This window comes from Limulus polyphemus, unplaced genomic scaffold (assembly GCF_000517525.1).
Source record: "Limulus polyphemus unplaced genomic scaffold, Limulus_polyphemus-2.1.2 Scaffold136, whole genome shotgun sequence".
NCBI lineage: Eukaryota > Metazoa > Arthropoda > Merostomata > Xiphosura > Limulidae > Limulus > Limulus polyphemus.
Genome location: NW_013665746.1, coordinates 877,881 through 894,012, shown reverse-complemented (window position 1 = coordinate 894,012; position 16,132 = coordinate 877,881). Strand labels below are relative to the sequence as shown.

The 16,132-nt window shown below is 31.8% G+C and overlaps 1 protein-coding gene across 5 annotated transcripts in view; it reads left to right on the top strand.

Annotated features, from left to right (window-relative positions):
• The window catches only part of LOC106474171 (AMME syndrome candidate gene 1 protein-like), a 44,531-nt gene that overhangs the window by 24,065 nt on the left and 4,334 nt on the right, over nucleotides 1-16,132 (top strand). The window contains exons 4-6 of one of the 5 annotated variants that reach the window (XR_002608825.1): nucleotides 8,866-8,978; nucleotides 9,811-9,915; nucleotides 11,982-14,115. Coding sequence is in view for 3 of the 5 variants with exons in the window: in XM_022379422.1 (XP_022235130.1) it covers nucleotides 8,866-8,956; nucleotides 9,811-9,915; nucleotides 11,982-12,073 (288 nt within the window). In the remaining 2 variants the exon portion in view is untranslated. Of the gene's footprint in view, nucleotides 1-8,865; nucleotides 8,979-9,810; nucleotides 9,930-11,981; nucleotides 14,116-16,132 lie in introns of those variants that run through there. The other 4 variants (XM_022379422.1, XR_002608826.1, XM_013934865.2 and 1 more) reach the window with 4 other exon arrangements.

The following is a 16,132-nucleotide window of genomic DNA, read 5'->3' as shown; positions in this document are numbered from 1 at the left end:
TTAAAGGGAAATATTATGTTCCATATACAATTTCCAGCTTTATTTCATTTTTTTAAAAGTATGTTTGAAGTTTTGTTTATTATTAAATCTTGAGTGCTTTTTGAATGGTAGCAACTGATGTAATGTGAAGCCACTTTCGATCATGGAAAGGTCAAGACTCCTCTGAACCTAAGTGGGCCACTTCTCTGGCCTGTTCAGCAAGCTTATCCATTTTCCATTCTGATGTCTTATGAATGTTTAAACTTTTGATAACTGTATAGAAGATAATTGATATGTACCATGTTATAAGTTTAGGTAAGGTATATGATATTGTAACATAATAAATCAGGATTTCAGATTTTTTGGTTAGTCAAATTTACCATTGTGTTAGGGTGCCCTTTTAGTGACTTTATTTTATTTTAACATTGCATGGTAAAACAATCTTAGCCTGTGACTTTATTTATGCCTCCGTGATCACCTCAATATGAATACCTGGCACTGTTGTTCTGGAAATTTCATTTTTCTTTATTCAATGAATAAATGTTTTGTGTTGATTTCATGGATTGAAATTTTAAATAGTAACCTGTAAATATAATACCATGGCTAAGACTAGGTTAACTTAAAGACATGAGAACTCCAAACTTGGAGATAGACAACTGATTGATGTTTAATATACACTGTAAATGATATTGATTTAGCTACATATATATTTCACATATCTGAAACCTATCTGATTTTTAATTTAAATAATTATTTTGAAAAACCATATTTAGAATTACATTTTTCAGTTAAACTTAATAAATACCTAGTGTATTGCAGGTCAAACAAAGAATAACCTATAACCAATTGGCACCTATAATTCAGGTTTCATGTCCTTAATGTTAATTACCAAATCTTGTAATATTGCATGTTTAAATAATGATCTTAACATGTGAAGAATTACTGTGCTAGAATAAAGCAAGTGGTGAGCTACATTAAATAATCCTATTTATAAAATAAACATGCTTTACTTTGTATAAATATTATTAAAAATAAAGTCTTCATATTCAGTAGTCTTTATGATCACCTAAGTGAAATTATTAATTTTTGTATTAAGTACTAAATACTAATTACACATGCCTGTAAATTTAAACTTTGTAAAAGTTGTTTTGGTTTTAGTAACGAATTTTCCATAATTCAGCTATGCAGATTTCGAAAATAATAATAATTTTTTATATCACGTAAGGATTTTTTTATAAATCAGGAAGAAGAAAAAACTTATTTAGACCAAATTATTATTTTGTTTACCACAATGAACATTTTTTATTATTATGTTTGTTAACAAGGATACAAACAAATTGAAGAAAAGGGAAGAACATTGATGTCAATCGAATATGAATCGCAATTCATCCTGATTTATTTTTTGTGAAATCTACATGTTGTGGTATTTCTTTTATGTTTTGCATTATGACATTTTGTGAAAAATATGTACATGATGGAGAAAAATGGATATCATTTTTGGATTCAGTATACAAGAATTACTGTTGAATATGTAAAAATTTCAAGACAATAAAAATATTGCAGGCCTGTGTTATTAAATATTTATTTTGTAATAATAATCAGTGAAACATTTAGTAAATATTTAATAATTAGATTTAGGTTATTGTATTGACTAATAATCATGGCAACAATTGATATCCAATTGGCACAGCCTTCATGTAAATACTCCAAAATCTTCTGGAAATTGTTTTGTTTTTATTCAATGAACACGTTTTTTTATGTTGGTTTCATGGAGTGAAATTTTAAATATTGACCTGAAAACATAATACTGTGGCTATAATTAGCTGAACTGAAAGTAATGAGAACTCCAAACTTGGGTAGAGACAACTGGTTGATGTATTGTATACTCTGTAAATCATAGTGATTTAGCTAAATGTGGCCAGTGCATTTTGATTTAATTTTGTGTTTGGGACTTTATTTTTTGTGTCTGTCATAGACATTTACTGTTTGTTCTACTATATATCACTCTTGCCATTTTCTACATTTTGGTTATTTTTCCTGGGCCAGTGTATTGAGCAAAACACTAGATAGCTGTAGTTAATGGCTGTCATTGGATTTTGCATGCAAAGCCACCCTCCTATTATTAAGTTTTTTAAAACCAACTAGTATTTCTTTTTATTAGCCCAAGCTTTTGGTTTTTTTGCTGAATTTGTAAGCATATTTTTGTTTATTTGATGGGTTATCAGTTTCATTTGAGTGTTAGCTAGTTAATTAATAATCTTCTTTAAACATAAAGAACAAATCATTGCTCTGCAAAAGCCAGATTTGTATTTCCTTGCATTCACTTAATTATGGTTCAGTTATTGGCCATTTATAGTTCTTCTTGTAAATTAAATTCAAATGACAACTTTTTTTATTGTTTTACAGAATAAAAATATTTATTTAAGAGGAATCTACTGTCTTAAATCCACTTTATATGTTATGATGCTTCAACACATCTTCAGGAGTGCAATTCACAAAATCTTGTACACTTTTTATATTATCAGTTCTATAAAGTGATATCTCATTTTACATTATTACAAAAAATACCACTCAACATGTATTCCTGAACAGTCTACCTTTTCTGGGATCCAAACCTCCACCCACATTTTTGCTGTGTGTGGTGATTTGTAAAGGAAGGAGATAGAATCCTTGAGTGGTGTTTTAACATTTGGCCTTCAATTCCTCTAGAAAGCCGACCTTGGGGAGCCCCCCCCCCTCCACACACACACACACACACACACACACACACACATGGGTATTGTAGACATTATGTCTGGTGATGGTGTATAGGTATGGTGCCCAAGAAACTGTGGTGTCACTATGCTGTTCGAGTTTGACAGTGCAATTAATGTGTCTGTTTTGGATACTATGATGGGTGGGATCAGTAGGTATTGAATTATTTTCATTTTCTTATGGATTTTCCAGTTCAAAAGAAAAGTTATTTATTAATGAACAAGGATAGAAGATTGTAACCATATTGTTGCCATCTTCTGGTACTCATGGACCGTTTTTTTTTTTTTGATATCAAATTCTCTTTCTGGGACATCTCTTCTCAAGATGTCTCTTTTTTTATTATTCAAAATGGCTTAAGAGGTGCTTGGCAGCTCTCCAAAGATGGATAAGAAATTAAAATGTGGGGACCTGTTGGTTGAAACATCCTGACCACATGATAATGAACTCCAGTTGAAGTTGAAATATTTTGGTATATACCTGTTTAGGTTACTCTTCATACTACTTTGAATTCCTCTAGAGGAGTTATTATCAAGAGTTATTATTATTATAATCTCCAAATTTGAGCTTCTTGCTGGTCTTTCTAGTCAAGAAGTATCAACACCGAGGCACATCTACACTCACAAAATTAAATAATTTAGCTGAATGCAGTTTCTAGTTTTGACATTCTCTACACCTCATCATCCTGCCACTGTTAAGGCAGAGTATCTGAACTGTACAGTTAGGCTATATATATCCCTAACCTGCTAATTGTTGTCACTGCCAGCATTTTAGACATTGAATAACATCATGCTGTGGTCATTTAACTTGTGCTCTTTGTGTAGGCAAAGATCATGATAGCAAGTAATGCCAGTTAGGGCCTCATTATGTCAACTACTTTGGTTCCCACTTTTCATATTCTCATTTATCTATGACTGGTTGTAAGAGAAGTAGGTAAAGTGAATTAAAACTCTTAAACATCTTACCCAGAGAATTACAAGATTGTGACTCCATCTTCCAAAATGGAGTTATGCTGCTACCCTCTGGTCCACTGTCATTATGAGAATACAAACACATCTCTCAATTCCTTTAATAGAGTCTTTTTTTGTGTTTAAGGTCTTCTGCCCTGCGTGTCTGCTATGATCTTTATCCTCACTACTAACTGCAGTGAAGGATCGGGTCCACTTTTATCAATGCCAAAGTTTAGGACCACTTTACAGTCACATCCTTGTTAGTTGGAATTGTGTTTACCTAAAAGGGGCTTGTCACATCAATCCAGGGCAGGACCTATGGAGGTCAATCAATCTACTGAGTAAAAGGTCATAAATCAAAACATGAAGGCTCTCCACCTAGATTTTCTAGGTAAAAATGGTTACACTGATACAGCGGAACTGTTGAGGTTTAGGCTTTAATTTAGATGAAAACATGACCATGATCAATTCTTACCACCCCTTTGTGTTTCTTGTTACAGAAGACATTCCTGAAACTGTTGTTACTGTCATCTTTTGGCATCTTTTATTTTTATACAAAAGACAAGTTGTGTGACAGATGGGTTAATGGTGGTGTTGCACCCACAAGTGTGATTGTATTACTACTAGAGGCTGTTGCCATTGAAGTCTCCATTGTTCATATCATCACACCTTGCTCTTTTTTATCTGTCAGTAGGAGATCATTTTGATCAAGCACCTTGATTATCGAGAAGTTTCCATCCCTTTTTCTTCCTGGGAGACTTTAATGGACACAATCCCCTTAAGGATGTTGATAGGATGGTTGATCTGTAAAGCATAAGCATGTGCTTTTAGATCTCACGCTCTTTTTTTCAACACTGGTTCATCTACTTATTTTCATATCTCAAGTCAGCTTTTACTGCAATAGATCTGTTCATTTGTTCCTTTTCTCTTCCTTGTTTTTCTTGAAAGGTGGATAGCGATCCCAAAGTCAGTGATAATTTTCCATGATACTTAGAGATATTGGCTGTGGTTAATGCCATCCATCTGGTATACCATGGTGAAAACTGGAGTGGGCTAACAAGCCCTTTCTCAACACTTTCTCAGAGCTTGGTCCTGCTGTCATTAACCTGTCCTTAATGATTGGTTGGATGCAGTAGCTGATTGTATTGTTCAGGCAGCTGTTCATAAAACCTCAACATGCTTACCATTGTACCCTTGTCGATGGTGGACTCCTAACTGCCAACAGGGACAGTAAACTCAGAAACAGGCCTGGGATATCTTCCATAGGTATACCACTCTTTCCACTTGCATGACCTTTTACCAGGTTTGTGCCTATGCCCGACAAGTTAGATGTCACAGCCAGAAGGATTCTGGGATTAATTTCACTTCCAGTATCTCTTCCACTATCAGTTCCAAGATGGATTGGGACAAGATTTGAAAGGAAAACTGAAAGTATACCTATCATCCTCTTTTGATCTTGCATTCTGATAGCCAACAGGTTACTGACTTACAGGGTATTGCTAGCACCCTTTGGGCTTACTTTCTCACCATTTCATTCACCTCTTCCCCTGCCTTTTTGGCCATCAAGCCACAAGAACACCACATTATTTTTGAGCTGATAAACCATTTACTCTGATCCTTCACACAGAAACTTGAAGCCCCTTAGGACTGTTTCTTGAGTGTCACACTTTTCAGCATTAAAATCAGTGCTATCACTGAACATTTTCCTCCTATATTTGCAAACTGCAGATGACTTTCAGATTTCTTGCTGTCATCATATAGAAGTTATACTTAGCAGCAACTTCAGATTGAATGGACAACAGCAAATAGTTTTACATTCTTATCATTATAAGCCATTTACATGCATTTTTGCTACCAGCATGGATTGCACCCTGATAATGAGCTCCACTTGGGAGGTGCCATTATTCCCATAGTGGCTGAAACAAAATATTTAGAACTTCTTTTTGACCATAATCTGACATTTGTTTTGCATGTTAAGCATCTTCAAATCAAACATACAAGGGAACTGAACCTCTTCCACATCCTTTGTTCCACCTCTTGGAGAGAAGATATATGTTATACACTGAAGTTCTGTCATGCCTTCATTTAATATAAGGTGGACTATTCATCTGTAGTCTATGGTTCAACCAAGGACTCTGCCTTGAAGATGTTGGATCCTGTGTATCATTAGGGGTTTTGGCTTTGCTTGGTGGCTTTATGCTCTTCTCTAGTCCAAATTTTGTACATTGAGTCTTGTGATCCTACACCTTACCTTAGATATTTGCAACCTTCTTTACAATATGCTGCAGAGCTCTTATCCTTACCACAGCATCCCACCTGGTGTTTTGTCTTCATGTCTCAGTGGGCTCTTCTTTTTGCAAACAGACTGTTTACTATTCCTCACTTTCACCTTTGTCTTTAAGCACAGTTAATTGATACTGGCCTGACATTGGATGATATTGCAGAACCTGATCAGCCCATCCCACCATGTCTTGTTACCATCCCACTTATGTCTTTTCAGTGAATCATCTGAAGAAATTGGATACTCCCAACTGGAAATACTGAATTCTCTTTTAAGAACACTTTTGAAACCATTATTTTGTTCCAATTTTTATGAATCATTTCAAATCAGGTGAATGTAGGCTCTGCTATAGTTTGCTTTGGCTCTGTGATTGTTGGTAGTATCCCCCTCACAAATTTTGTGTTCACTGCTACATATTTGAGCATTTATGTTTCATTATATAAATCTTGTTTAGAACACAATTGTATAGCTGTATATGAATATAATAAACTGATATTGTTTGAGCTCGTGTATGACATGATTTTGATGTGGTGGCATAATCAAAGAGAAAGATTTACGATAAATTGATAGCCCTAATTTTTCCCACTTTTTTAACTAATATATATATAAGTAAATTATCATTTCCTTGTTCCTCATAATTCAACTTAATGGAAGTCTTAAACTAATTAGTTAACTGACAAACTTTGAATCTCTTTTTACCATGTCACTTTATCTCAAATGTCTCATCATGTTATCCAAATTTCTTCTGTCAAACTAAACTTGTCCCCAATGGCTCAGCAGCAAGTCTATAGGCTTACGATGCTAAAAATCAGATTTTACTCTCAGTTTGGGTGGAGCACAGATAACATTTGTGTAGCTTTGCTGTTAACCAACCAACCAACAAATTAAATGTATTTAAAGCTTGACTTTTAAACTCATTAATAAGATCACACAATAATGATGACAACAGTGGTCTCATAGCTATTCCTTCGTTCTGTTTGTAATATATGTTATTAAATGGAAAAAAAGGATTTTCTACATAACTTTTACATCACTAATAATGTATATAATTTTTATTGTTGAAACTTTATTTTCTCTTAATTTCTTTCGTAAATAATCAACAGAACTTTTGATTGGGACTTCAGTTAAGAAAGAAATTACATAAAATTAAACAATTAAGTCAGTTTTCTGTAACATTATTTGTTTAATTTTTTTCCAACAAATTCTATTTTGTTATCACTTGATCATTTAACAGCAATGTTTAGAAATGGAGGCTTACAACTCTCTTTTAGCATCCAGTCTTGTTGAAATGATAGCCACATGACATAATAAAAAAATTAACCACCTCATCTCTATTGAATTTGATTTCTGTTTGTGTTCCATTGTTTTGTTTTTTTTTAGTTTTTTACTATTTTCAGCTTATTATTTAATAACAATGTCAGTGCTTGAAAGACCCCATCATGACTTTCTTTCAGCATGTGTGGTTGGTTTTGTCTGTTGTTTTTTTCCTATGTGTTATTTGGTACGGATCCTCTCTGGTACTGTAATGCCATTTCTACTATCACTTCATCTTTCTACTTCCACTTTAAACTTAAAATTATTACTTTTCCAAAAATGTTTTGTTGTTTTATAGTTTTATACTGAAGAGTAGCCTGTGATACTACAAAACTTATAAAAGAAAGAACAGTTTGGTAAAAGAAAAAGGGGGTATGAGTTTTGTTGTGTGTGTATATATATAGACACACCAAACTACATCTCCTGCAGGATGTTGTTCTTGACTAAGTTCCTAACCTCTGACTCTTCTCTTATGTGTCGTCTTTGGCAATAGTTCAGCAGAAAATTATTTTTCATTTTTAAAACTTTTTGGGTCTTTCTTTTGTGCTTTTTAGTAGGTTATAACCAAGGGTGCTTATCATTACAGTTACCATTTCTTCATACAATATCCAGAACATATTGTGATTCAGAATTTTTATCTGACTCTGCAACTATATTATTAGACTTCTTTAAAGTCTGACATACATTAGAACCACTCGTGCATTTGCGCCAATAAAATATTTTCACTTAGCACTACATCTACCGTGCATCACCTAGTTTCTCATTTACATGACTTAGAAGCTTGTCTGTCCATGCTTATCCTGTACTTGATATGGGTTTGCTTGCATTTTGATTTCTTCTTTGACTTGTACTCTAGGGAATAAAGTCAGAATATTCTCTAAGAAGCCATAGGAGACTTATCCTTTTTGTTCTTTGTTCACTTGAGCTGACTTGCCTCATATTCCCATTTTCAGATCCCTGACACTGATTTTATAGGCAGTTTTATTCAGTTTGTTGTATTTTGTAAAAAAAAATAACAACGAAAGCCAGTCTTTGACAATTTAGATTTTAGGCTGTAAAAATCTTACTTATACCTATTGTTAAGATGTAGTAATCAAGCTGGTTCATTAGCTGGTACATTTTTGGTTTGTGATTTTAAAAGTTAAAATTGCTTGTCTGTATGTTCTTAGAAAAATCCTTCTGGTCAATAATAAAAAAATTAAGTTATGGTTATAAGAGTATTCATACAATCTTTTTATGGTATTTACTTAATGAATATATATAGTACTCTGTATATACAACTATTAGATGCTAAAATGTATACAGGGTGATGCAAAAGTTGTGCACTATTTCAATCATATTTTTAAACCTTACGCTCACTGTGATTCTTCTAAGCCATATTTGTGTTTCAGTAGTTGTCTCTTTTCCTTTTTGTTACAATAATTGGTTGGGATGTCAGTAACCTTGAAAAGAATTGTGGATGTAATCCTGTACTTATAAAAATCGTGTTAGCGTGAAACTTTTGCATCACCTTGTACTTGAGTGTAGTGATTTTGGATTACTCGTTTCTCAAGCTTTGTTATTTTGATTTGTTGTTCATACATGTTGCAGATTGGAATTCACGGTATTCGTATTGAGTTTACTTCAGACAAAGGCTCAAAACGGACAGCTACATATCTTCCCGAAGTTGCTCCAGAACAGGGTGGGTTTATCCTTATGGTCAGGTAATTACTAGTGCCATGAGCAGGATTTGTAGTATTTATTAAGCTAAAATATTTACAAAAAGAATGTGTATGTAAATATTTTTTTATTTTATAATGATGTTTTCAATTATTAGTGTAGTTTCTATTAATAAACCTTTCTAACTTTAAAGATGTTTAATGGAATAAGAAAGCACCTTATATTCACTTGTTTGGGTTGTATAAAGCTTTTATAGGTTGAAACCTTAGTATTGAGATTGACAGAATAATGTAACATAATATGTTCATTATTTTGTGATAATGATTTTTATTATGTGTATATTACCCTGAGTTTTAGAAATAATTGGTCCGTAATTTTAACCCTTACATGTGGAAAGTTATTTGGGGGCTTCATGATGAGAATTTAAATTATATGAATATATATTTAAAATTGCTTAAATGGTATTTATTTTTTAATTAAAAAATAAGTTCCATTGTGCACAAATTGTCTGTTTTAAAATTCATTTTGCAAGAGATATCAGTGTATTATATTTCTATCATTTTCCTGCTAAAACATTTGCAATGCTTGTTTTACATTACTTGTGAAATGTATGTGCAAAATATTTACAACCTGTATGTGATATACCTTTGTTCTGTATTGTGTGAAATGTCTGTTTACACAACTTTATTAACTAGTTTAAAAAATAAGACTGTATGATTTAATTCCCACTCTTTATGTATTGCATTAAGACTCCAACTGCTAAAAACTATGAAATATAGTTATACCATAAATTTTAATTGTTCAGAAAATCTTATGGAATATTACTTGCAAATGCTTGTGTACAGGTTAACTGCTAATGTGTATAAATTTATTCAGGTTGGGACAGAATCCAAACAGTTGACTCCCTACTAAGAAAAGGAGGCTATAAAGGAGTTATCACTAATGAAGTGCGCCGTTCTGTCAGACTGACTCGCTATCAAAGTGAGAAACTTACAGTAAGCTACACTGAATACAAAGAGTACTGGAGAGGTCGACACTGCTAACGGTTTCTTCACGCTAGCATCTTTTATGGGCTAGCGTGAAACTAGCATAGTACTTCTTCATCTAATGCCTTAGCCTGGGGAAAATGAGCACTTTTAACTGTACATTAAATGACCTGTCTCATTACCTCTACCGTAGTTAGTTAGGTTTTTTTCCCCTCATAATTCCCTGGAATTAATTCATAAACAACAGTTACACATTTTGTACACTGGTTAACCAAGTTATAGTATGTTAGTCATCCTTATTAAGTCACAAGGTTATTTTCCCTTGTAATTTGTATTCAGGTAACTTTAAATTAAAACACTAACAGTACATTTGTTTTCAATTTAAGTTCAAGCACAGTAGTCATGACTGAAGGCATATCCTCTGAGGTGATGCTGATGAACAAATTTGTTTGTAGCTGTATTTTCTTTGAGCTTCAAACTTTTTGTCCGCAAGTAGAGAAGTCTCATATCTTGTAGACAGAGACTTTGTTCAGAAACTTACCTAGTTTGTGCCAAAAGGTAAACCTTTCTGATTAATTATTTACTTAGTGTCATTTCCCTCAAACAGCTTTTAAAATTTGTTCACAGGTTCATCGCAGAATTTTACAGGTTAACAATCTATGACTTGATGTAACTCATGACCTAAGATTTTTATTTCTTGTCTATTTTTGACATTATCTATCTCAGGTGACTACATAGACATATGTAGTAATTGATTTATATTACATTTTGATATAACAGTATATTAATTTGTAAGATTTGTTTCTTCTGATTTTATTTTGTTCTTATATTTGTTTTCTAACATTAGTAATGGGAAACTATACATGTTAGTAGTTTTTAGTTACAGTGAAGTTGAAAGACCTAGTTTTTATGGATCCAGATAGCAAATTCTAATTTACAATACAGCATTGTTATTAATATTACTTTGTTTGACCTTTCCATATATCTATTTAGCTTAAACTGTCCATTATGAAAAATACTGTCGGCAATTCTTTCTTTCATTTTAAGTTTTTTTTTAGTTATTAACTAAAACTTTCAGAAAATAAATCACCTTTTTCTTTCCTGGTTTTGGTAACTTAAAAGTCTAGTATAGTGCTTGTCTGAATGTAGTATCTTGCATTAAGACTAGTAATCTAACTACATCATTCATTATGGGGCCAGTACTGGTTTTCAGCTTAGATGTTATACAGTGTAAGGCTTGATGTCTCATAAATGACTGATTTCAATAGTTTCAACTATGAGTTTGTATGATTTAACTCAGTTGTTTCGATGAGCACAAGTATTGAGTAAAAGGCCATGTCAGCAAATGGTGGTGTTTAAAATTCTATTTTATGCTTTTCGTACTGGAAACTGTGTTAGGTCAGTAAAGAATGATGTAATTACAATTATTTCCAGACTATAAACAGACCATGATTGGCCATAATGATTATCAAAAATTACTATACTATACTACAGACACACAAGTTCTAAACTGTCTGAAAACTCCTGATAAAAGCTATAAGGCAAAATCTTTCCTGAGGAGAGAGAATATTTTTCTAATCTTTCTTGTTTAATTTATGCTATAGATAATTAGAAAACTTTTTGGGTATGAAGACTAGTGTATTTTTAAAACAATCTTGTGAATTTTGTGTCGACTTCATCTCTATAAAAGCCTCAGTTATGTCATAGACTGGATAACATTTGTAACAGGTTAATTGGAATTATTCAAGTCAGAATTTTGTTTTTTCACTTGCTAAGTGTAGATGGTTTTATTTTTGGACATTTCTAATTTAAACAGATCTTCATATTTTTTATAAATAAAAAGTTTTTCAGGGTTCTTACTTATTTGCTGATAATGTAGATCAGCATATTGTTTGTTGAGAAAACTTAGGTAAGTGAAAACATTTTAATATTCTGTTTTGAATAAAAGTGAAATATGAGTATTATGACAAACATGTTTCTAATAATTATTTTGTATGGTGATATTCAAAACTTTTGTACTTAATTTCATCCCAAGAAACTTCTTTTGTATTTGTATGCTAGTGATCTCATTTTCCAAGGCTGTAGGCTTGTCTTGTCCACACATCTTCCATCATCATGTGAGAAAACCGAGCCATCAGTTTTTCATTCTCTGACATTATAACCAGAGTCCTAGTCTTGATATGCTTGTACTACTTTGAGCATTTTCAAGCTGGATATTAAGGGGCCATTTAAACATGTACAATCTAATAATTAGAAGGAAAGGTGATAGTTTGGTCCTGTGTGATTTCTTTTATTTATCTGTGTGGCAAATCTGTTGAAAGTTTATAATTTGAATTTAACATCAACAATATTATAAAAGTCATCAGATATAGATGCTAAGGATAGAGCACTATTTTTTTTTATACTCATACTATGTTATGTTGAATATTAGTAACAACTGAACATTATGTTGGAAATTTCAAACTTCTGTTAATTAAGTGCAGACTGTAATTTCACTGGTGTTGATATTTTGATTTAAATGGTTAGAAAATATAGCTTATCATTTCTTCAGATGTTGGGTTCATAGGTATCTCGACATGCAAAGAGCAGTAGTAGTAGTATCACTTTAGGGTTAGTTTAATAGAAGACATAAATATAACTCTTTGAAGACTTGAAATTTGATTTAGTTTAAAAATATTTGTAAAACATACTAGCAATTATTAGTCATTATAATATGAAGAAGAGACTAGGTATTTTCTTTATGCAATTAATTCTTTATTTCTGTGAGAGTTCTGACTTTGAAGGCTCTAGTAAAGTTTTAAAAAACAGTGTATTCTGTTTAGAGTTGTTTGTTCATGTGCAAATATTCCCACTTCCTAAGTCTGTTTGTATAGTAGACATACTGTAACACCTGAAATATTTTGTTAGAAGTTGAAACTTGTGTGTTTTTTGATACATGTCATCAAAATTATATGGTGTAAGCATAGTTTCTCATCCTTTTTTAAAGATATTGTGTATTTATTGTAATGGATGCATTAATTATTAACCAACACCTATATAGCAAATGAGTTAACTGAGGATGTTTGAAAAAAAAAAGAACTATCAAATAGATCAGCTAATTTGATAGTGTGTATTGTAGCTGTTTTTGACCAGTTAATTTGGCAAAAGCCAAACAACCTGATAACTTGCTGTGCTCAGACTTATTTAACTACTGTTGGTGTTTTTTTTTCGAGTGAAAACCCTATGAATGTATTTAATTATACATCACCCACCTATATCCATATTTACATTTTTTGAATGTTTCTCTTAATATATGTTTGAAGATTTGTATAATTTTTAAGATTAAGAAGTAGATACTATACTTTACATGTCCAAATAAGATAAAATAGAGTGGAATTTTTTATTGAGAATTTTTTTTATAGGAAAAATTAGATACATTCGAAACAATGAAGTCAATTCAAATGCAAAGCTGATGATGCCAGAGAGCTATTACATATTTTTTATTAATATATTTTTCATAATTTCACTAATGATAGTGTATTCTTCATTGATGGTGATATTAATCCCACTATTTAATCCGTGTTTGAGTAAAGAATTTAACCATTATATAATTTTTTAACTTGACTGCTAGAGAAAGTGTTAGTAGTGAGGATTGATAGTGAGGATTACAAGTCCTCATCATGTGAATGATGTTCACTTGAACATCATTCACATGATGAGGACTTGTAATGGGTCTGGTTCAGTATTTTATGAAAGAAAACTATAGATTTCCTTATGGAAGTATAAGTTACTTCACAAATGCAAAATAAGACTTAACTCTTTAAACCCGAGCAGACGCTATCAGCATCTGACCGAAAATTCCAATTTACCCATCAAATGGTGACATTGTCACCATCAAACATTTATGTCTCTGTGGCTGAAATCTAATCCAAACCATGTTGTTATCCACAAAATTAAGAAAATTAAAATTTTATAACGTATGGTGATAATTATTAGGAAATCATGAAAATAATTCTGGTAGAATGTGCAAAAAATTATGGGTTTAAAGAGTTAAGTGACTGGACTGTTTAATTGTCACTGATATGTCGTAAGTTTATTATGTCCCATTCTTTTGTTACTCTATTTGAAGGTTGCTGGCTTTGAGGAATATAGTATTTAGTGGAAAGCTACTTTTTATTTTTCTACAATAATTACTGTTTTAATTTCTTATTTTAGATTTTTTGTTTTTATTTCTCACTTAATTGGCACCAGTTTCATACTTTGCTATATATATATTATTGATTTGATAAGTACAAATATTGTTAAGTACTGGTAAAAAGAAAAGAAAATACTGAGTTTATGCCACATTTTTCTTAATTCAGAAAAATTAGATAGCTTACCTTTTGATCTCATAGTTTGTTTTTTGTAAGTTGTTTTCTCTGTGGTTATTGGAAGTTTTCTGGTTTCTTTGCTTCTGAAAGTATATGGTTTTATGTTAATGTCTAATGTCCAAATGTATCAGATTAAAACTTAACAAAAAATATGACTAATGGTTGAGTAGAAACAGGTGAAATGATTTGTATATATAAGTCACAACGATTTGTAAGCATAATGAAATACTTTAATACATACTACATGTTTTGACACAGCATTGGTCTGGCTTGACCTGAAGAAGACAGACCAATGCTGTGTCCAAACATGTAATATGTATTGAAATATTTCATTATGCATACAAATCGCTGTGACTTATATATACAAATATCCTTGCGTAATATGCTTCCCTATACAAATATAAGTGTAATGATGTTTATGCATAAGGTTTGGAAAGAATTCTTAGTTATGGGAATTGCTATAATTGTGAAAAGTTTTGGTGAAATACAGTACAAAACTAAGTACTTGAAAAATTGTTCTTGTTATCTGCCATAATAACAGTTTCACTGCCAAATTAAAATAAAAGTGTACCATTACAAAGCTCAATGAGTTTTTCGTAAATTTAAGTGTAAAGTTAATACAAATTGTTCAAGAATACTAAGCTTACCAGTTGCCCAAGAATAAGCAGCATTCAAGTCAGTATGAGTTTAGAAAACTGTAGAAATGTTATTAGTTTTGTAAGAACATCTTCAGAATTAAAAGCATGCATTTGAAGGTTGAGAATCTTGTAGTTTTAGGTATTCAAATTAATAAAAATAAGTACAGCTTTATTACAGTAGTAAAGCTGTGTAAAGAAAAGTTAAGAGTTGTCGTCATAGTTGTACTCAAAAGGATACACGTGTTATACTGATTTATTTGCAGTCCTGCATTTGACACAGAAAGCACATAAAGTATAAGTAATAAAACTCACTAAAAGTTGTAAAATACTTGCACAGATTTCACTCTGTATTATATGCATTTCTTTTTCATCAAATATTTATAAAATTCTGTCTTTGCCAATGGTGCTGATACTTCTGATTGTGAAAATTGTGCTGTAAGGAAACAGAGTGTAATCTACAGAAAGGAAAAAAAAGACAAGGTAGTGAAAGCAGACTGACCAGTGTCTTTGTTTGGTGATGTATCTTGTTTCAGGTGAATAAATTATCCTGAAGGAGTTATTCTTGGTTGTTTTTATAATGATAAAATATATTCATGTTATACATTATCTTGCATATAGGGTTGAAAATTTTCTTAGTGTAATAAGTTGGTCTTCTGCACATTTTTAAGTTGTAGTTACAGTTTGTTTCTTGTAGTATATTTAGAAATATTTTTAACCAGGTCAGGAACATGAATTAAAAAAAAAGTTGCATTGATTAACTTTTACCAGGATCTATATAGTACTGTATTATTTAGAAATGTGACATACCATGGGTTGGAGACTTCCATTGGATGTGAAGGTCTGTCCAATTGGTTTTAGTCACAGTGGAACCAATACTTCCAAAAAAAGATTCTCAAAAAAAGGAGCGTGGGAATTTTCTGACTTGATTTGTTTGGCACTTTTCTGTTTTGTTTCATACTATAGCTATATCTTAAATTTCCCTGCTTGGTGACATATTCAACAAGGAGCCTACCAGTGTTGGTTGTGCATGTTGGTAAATTCAGAGTAAAGTTTGTGAATGCTGGGAAATGTTCAGTAAAAATTTCTTAACTTATAAGATGGAAACATCAGTCTGAGATTTTTTCATTGATTCAGGAAATTACATTAACATTGTAGTTGGACAGTTGCTGGCAGTGTTGTTAATTTCACATGTAATGTAAAAAAAAAATTAAGAAATAAAAAATAA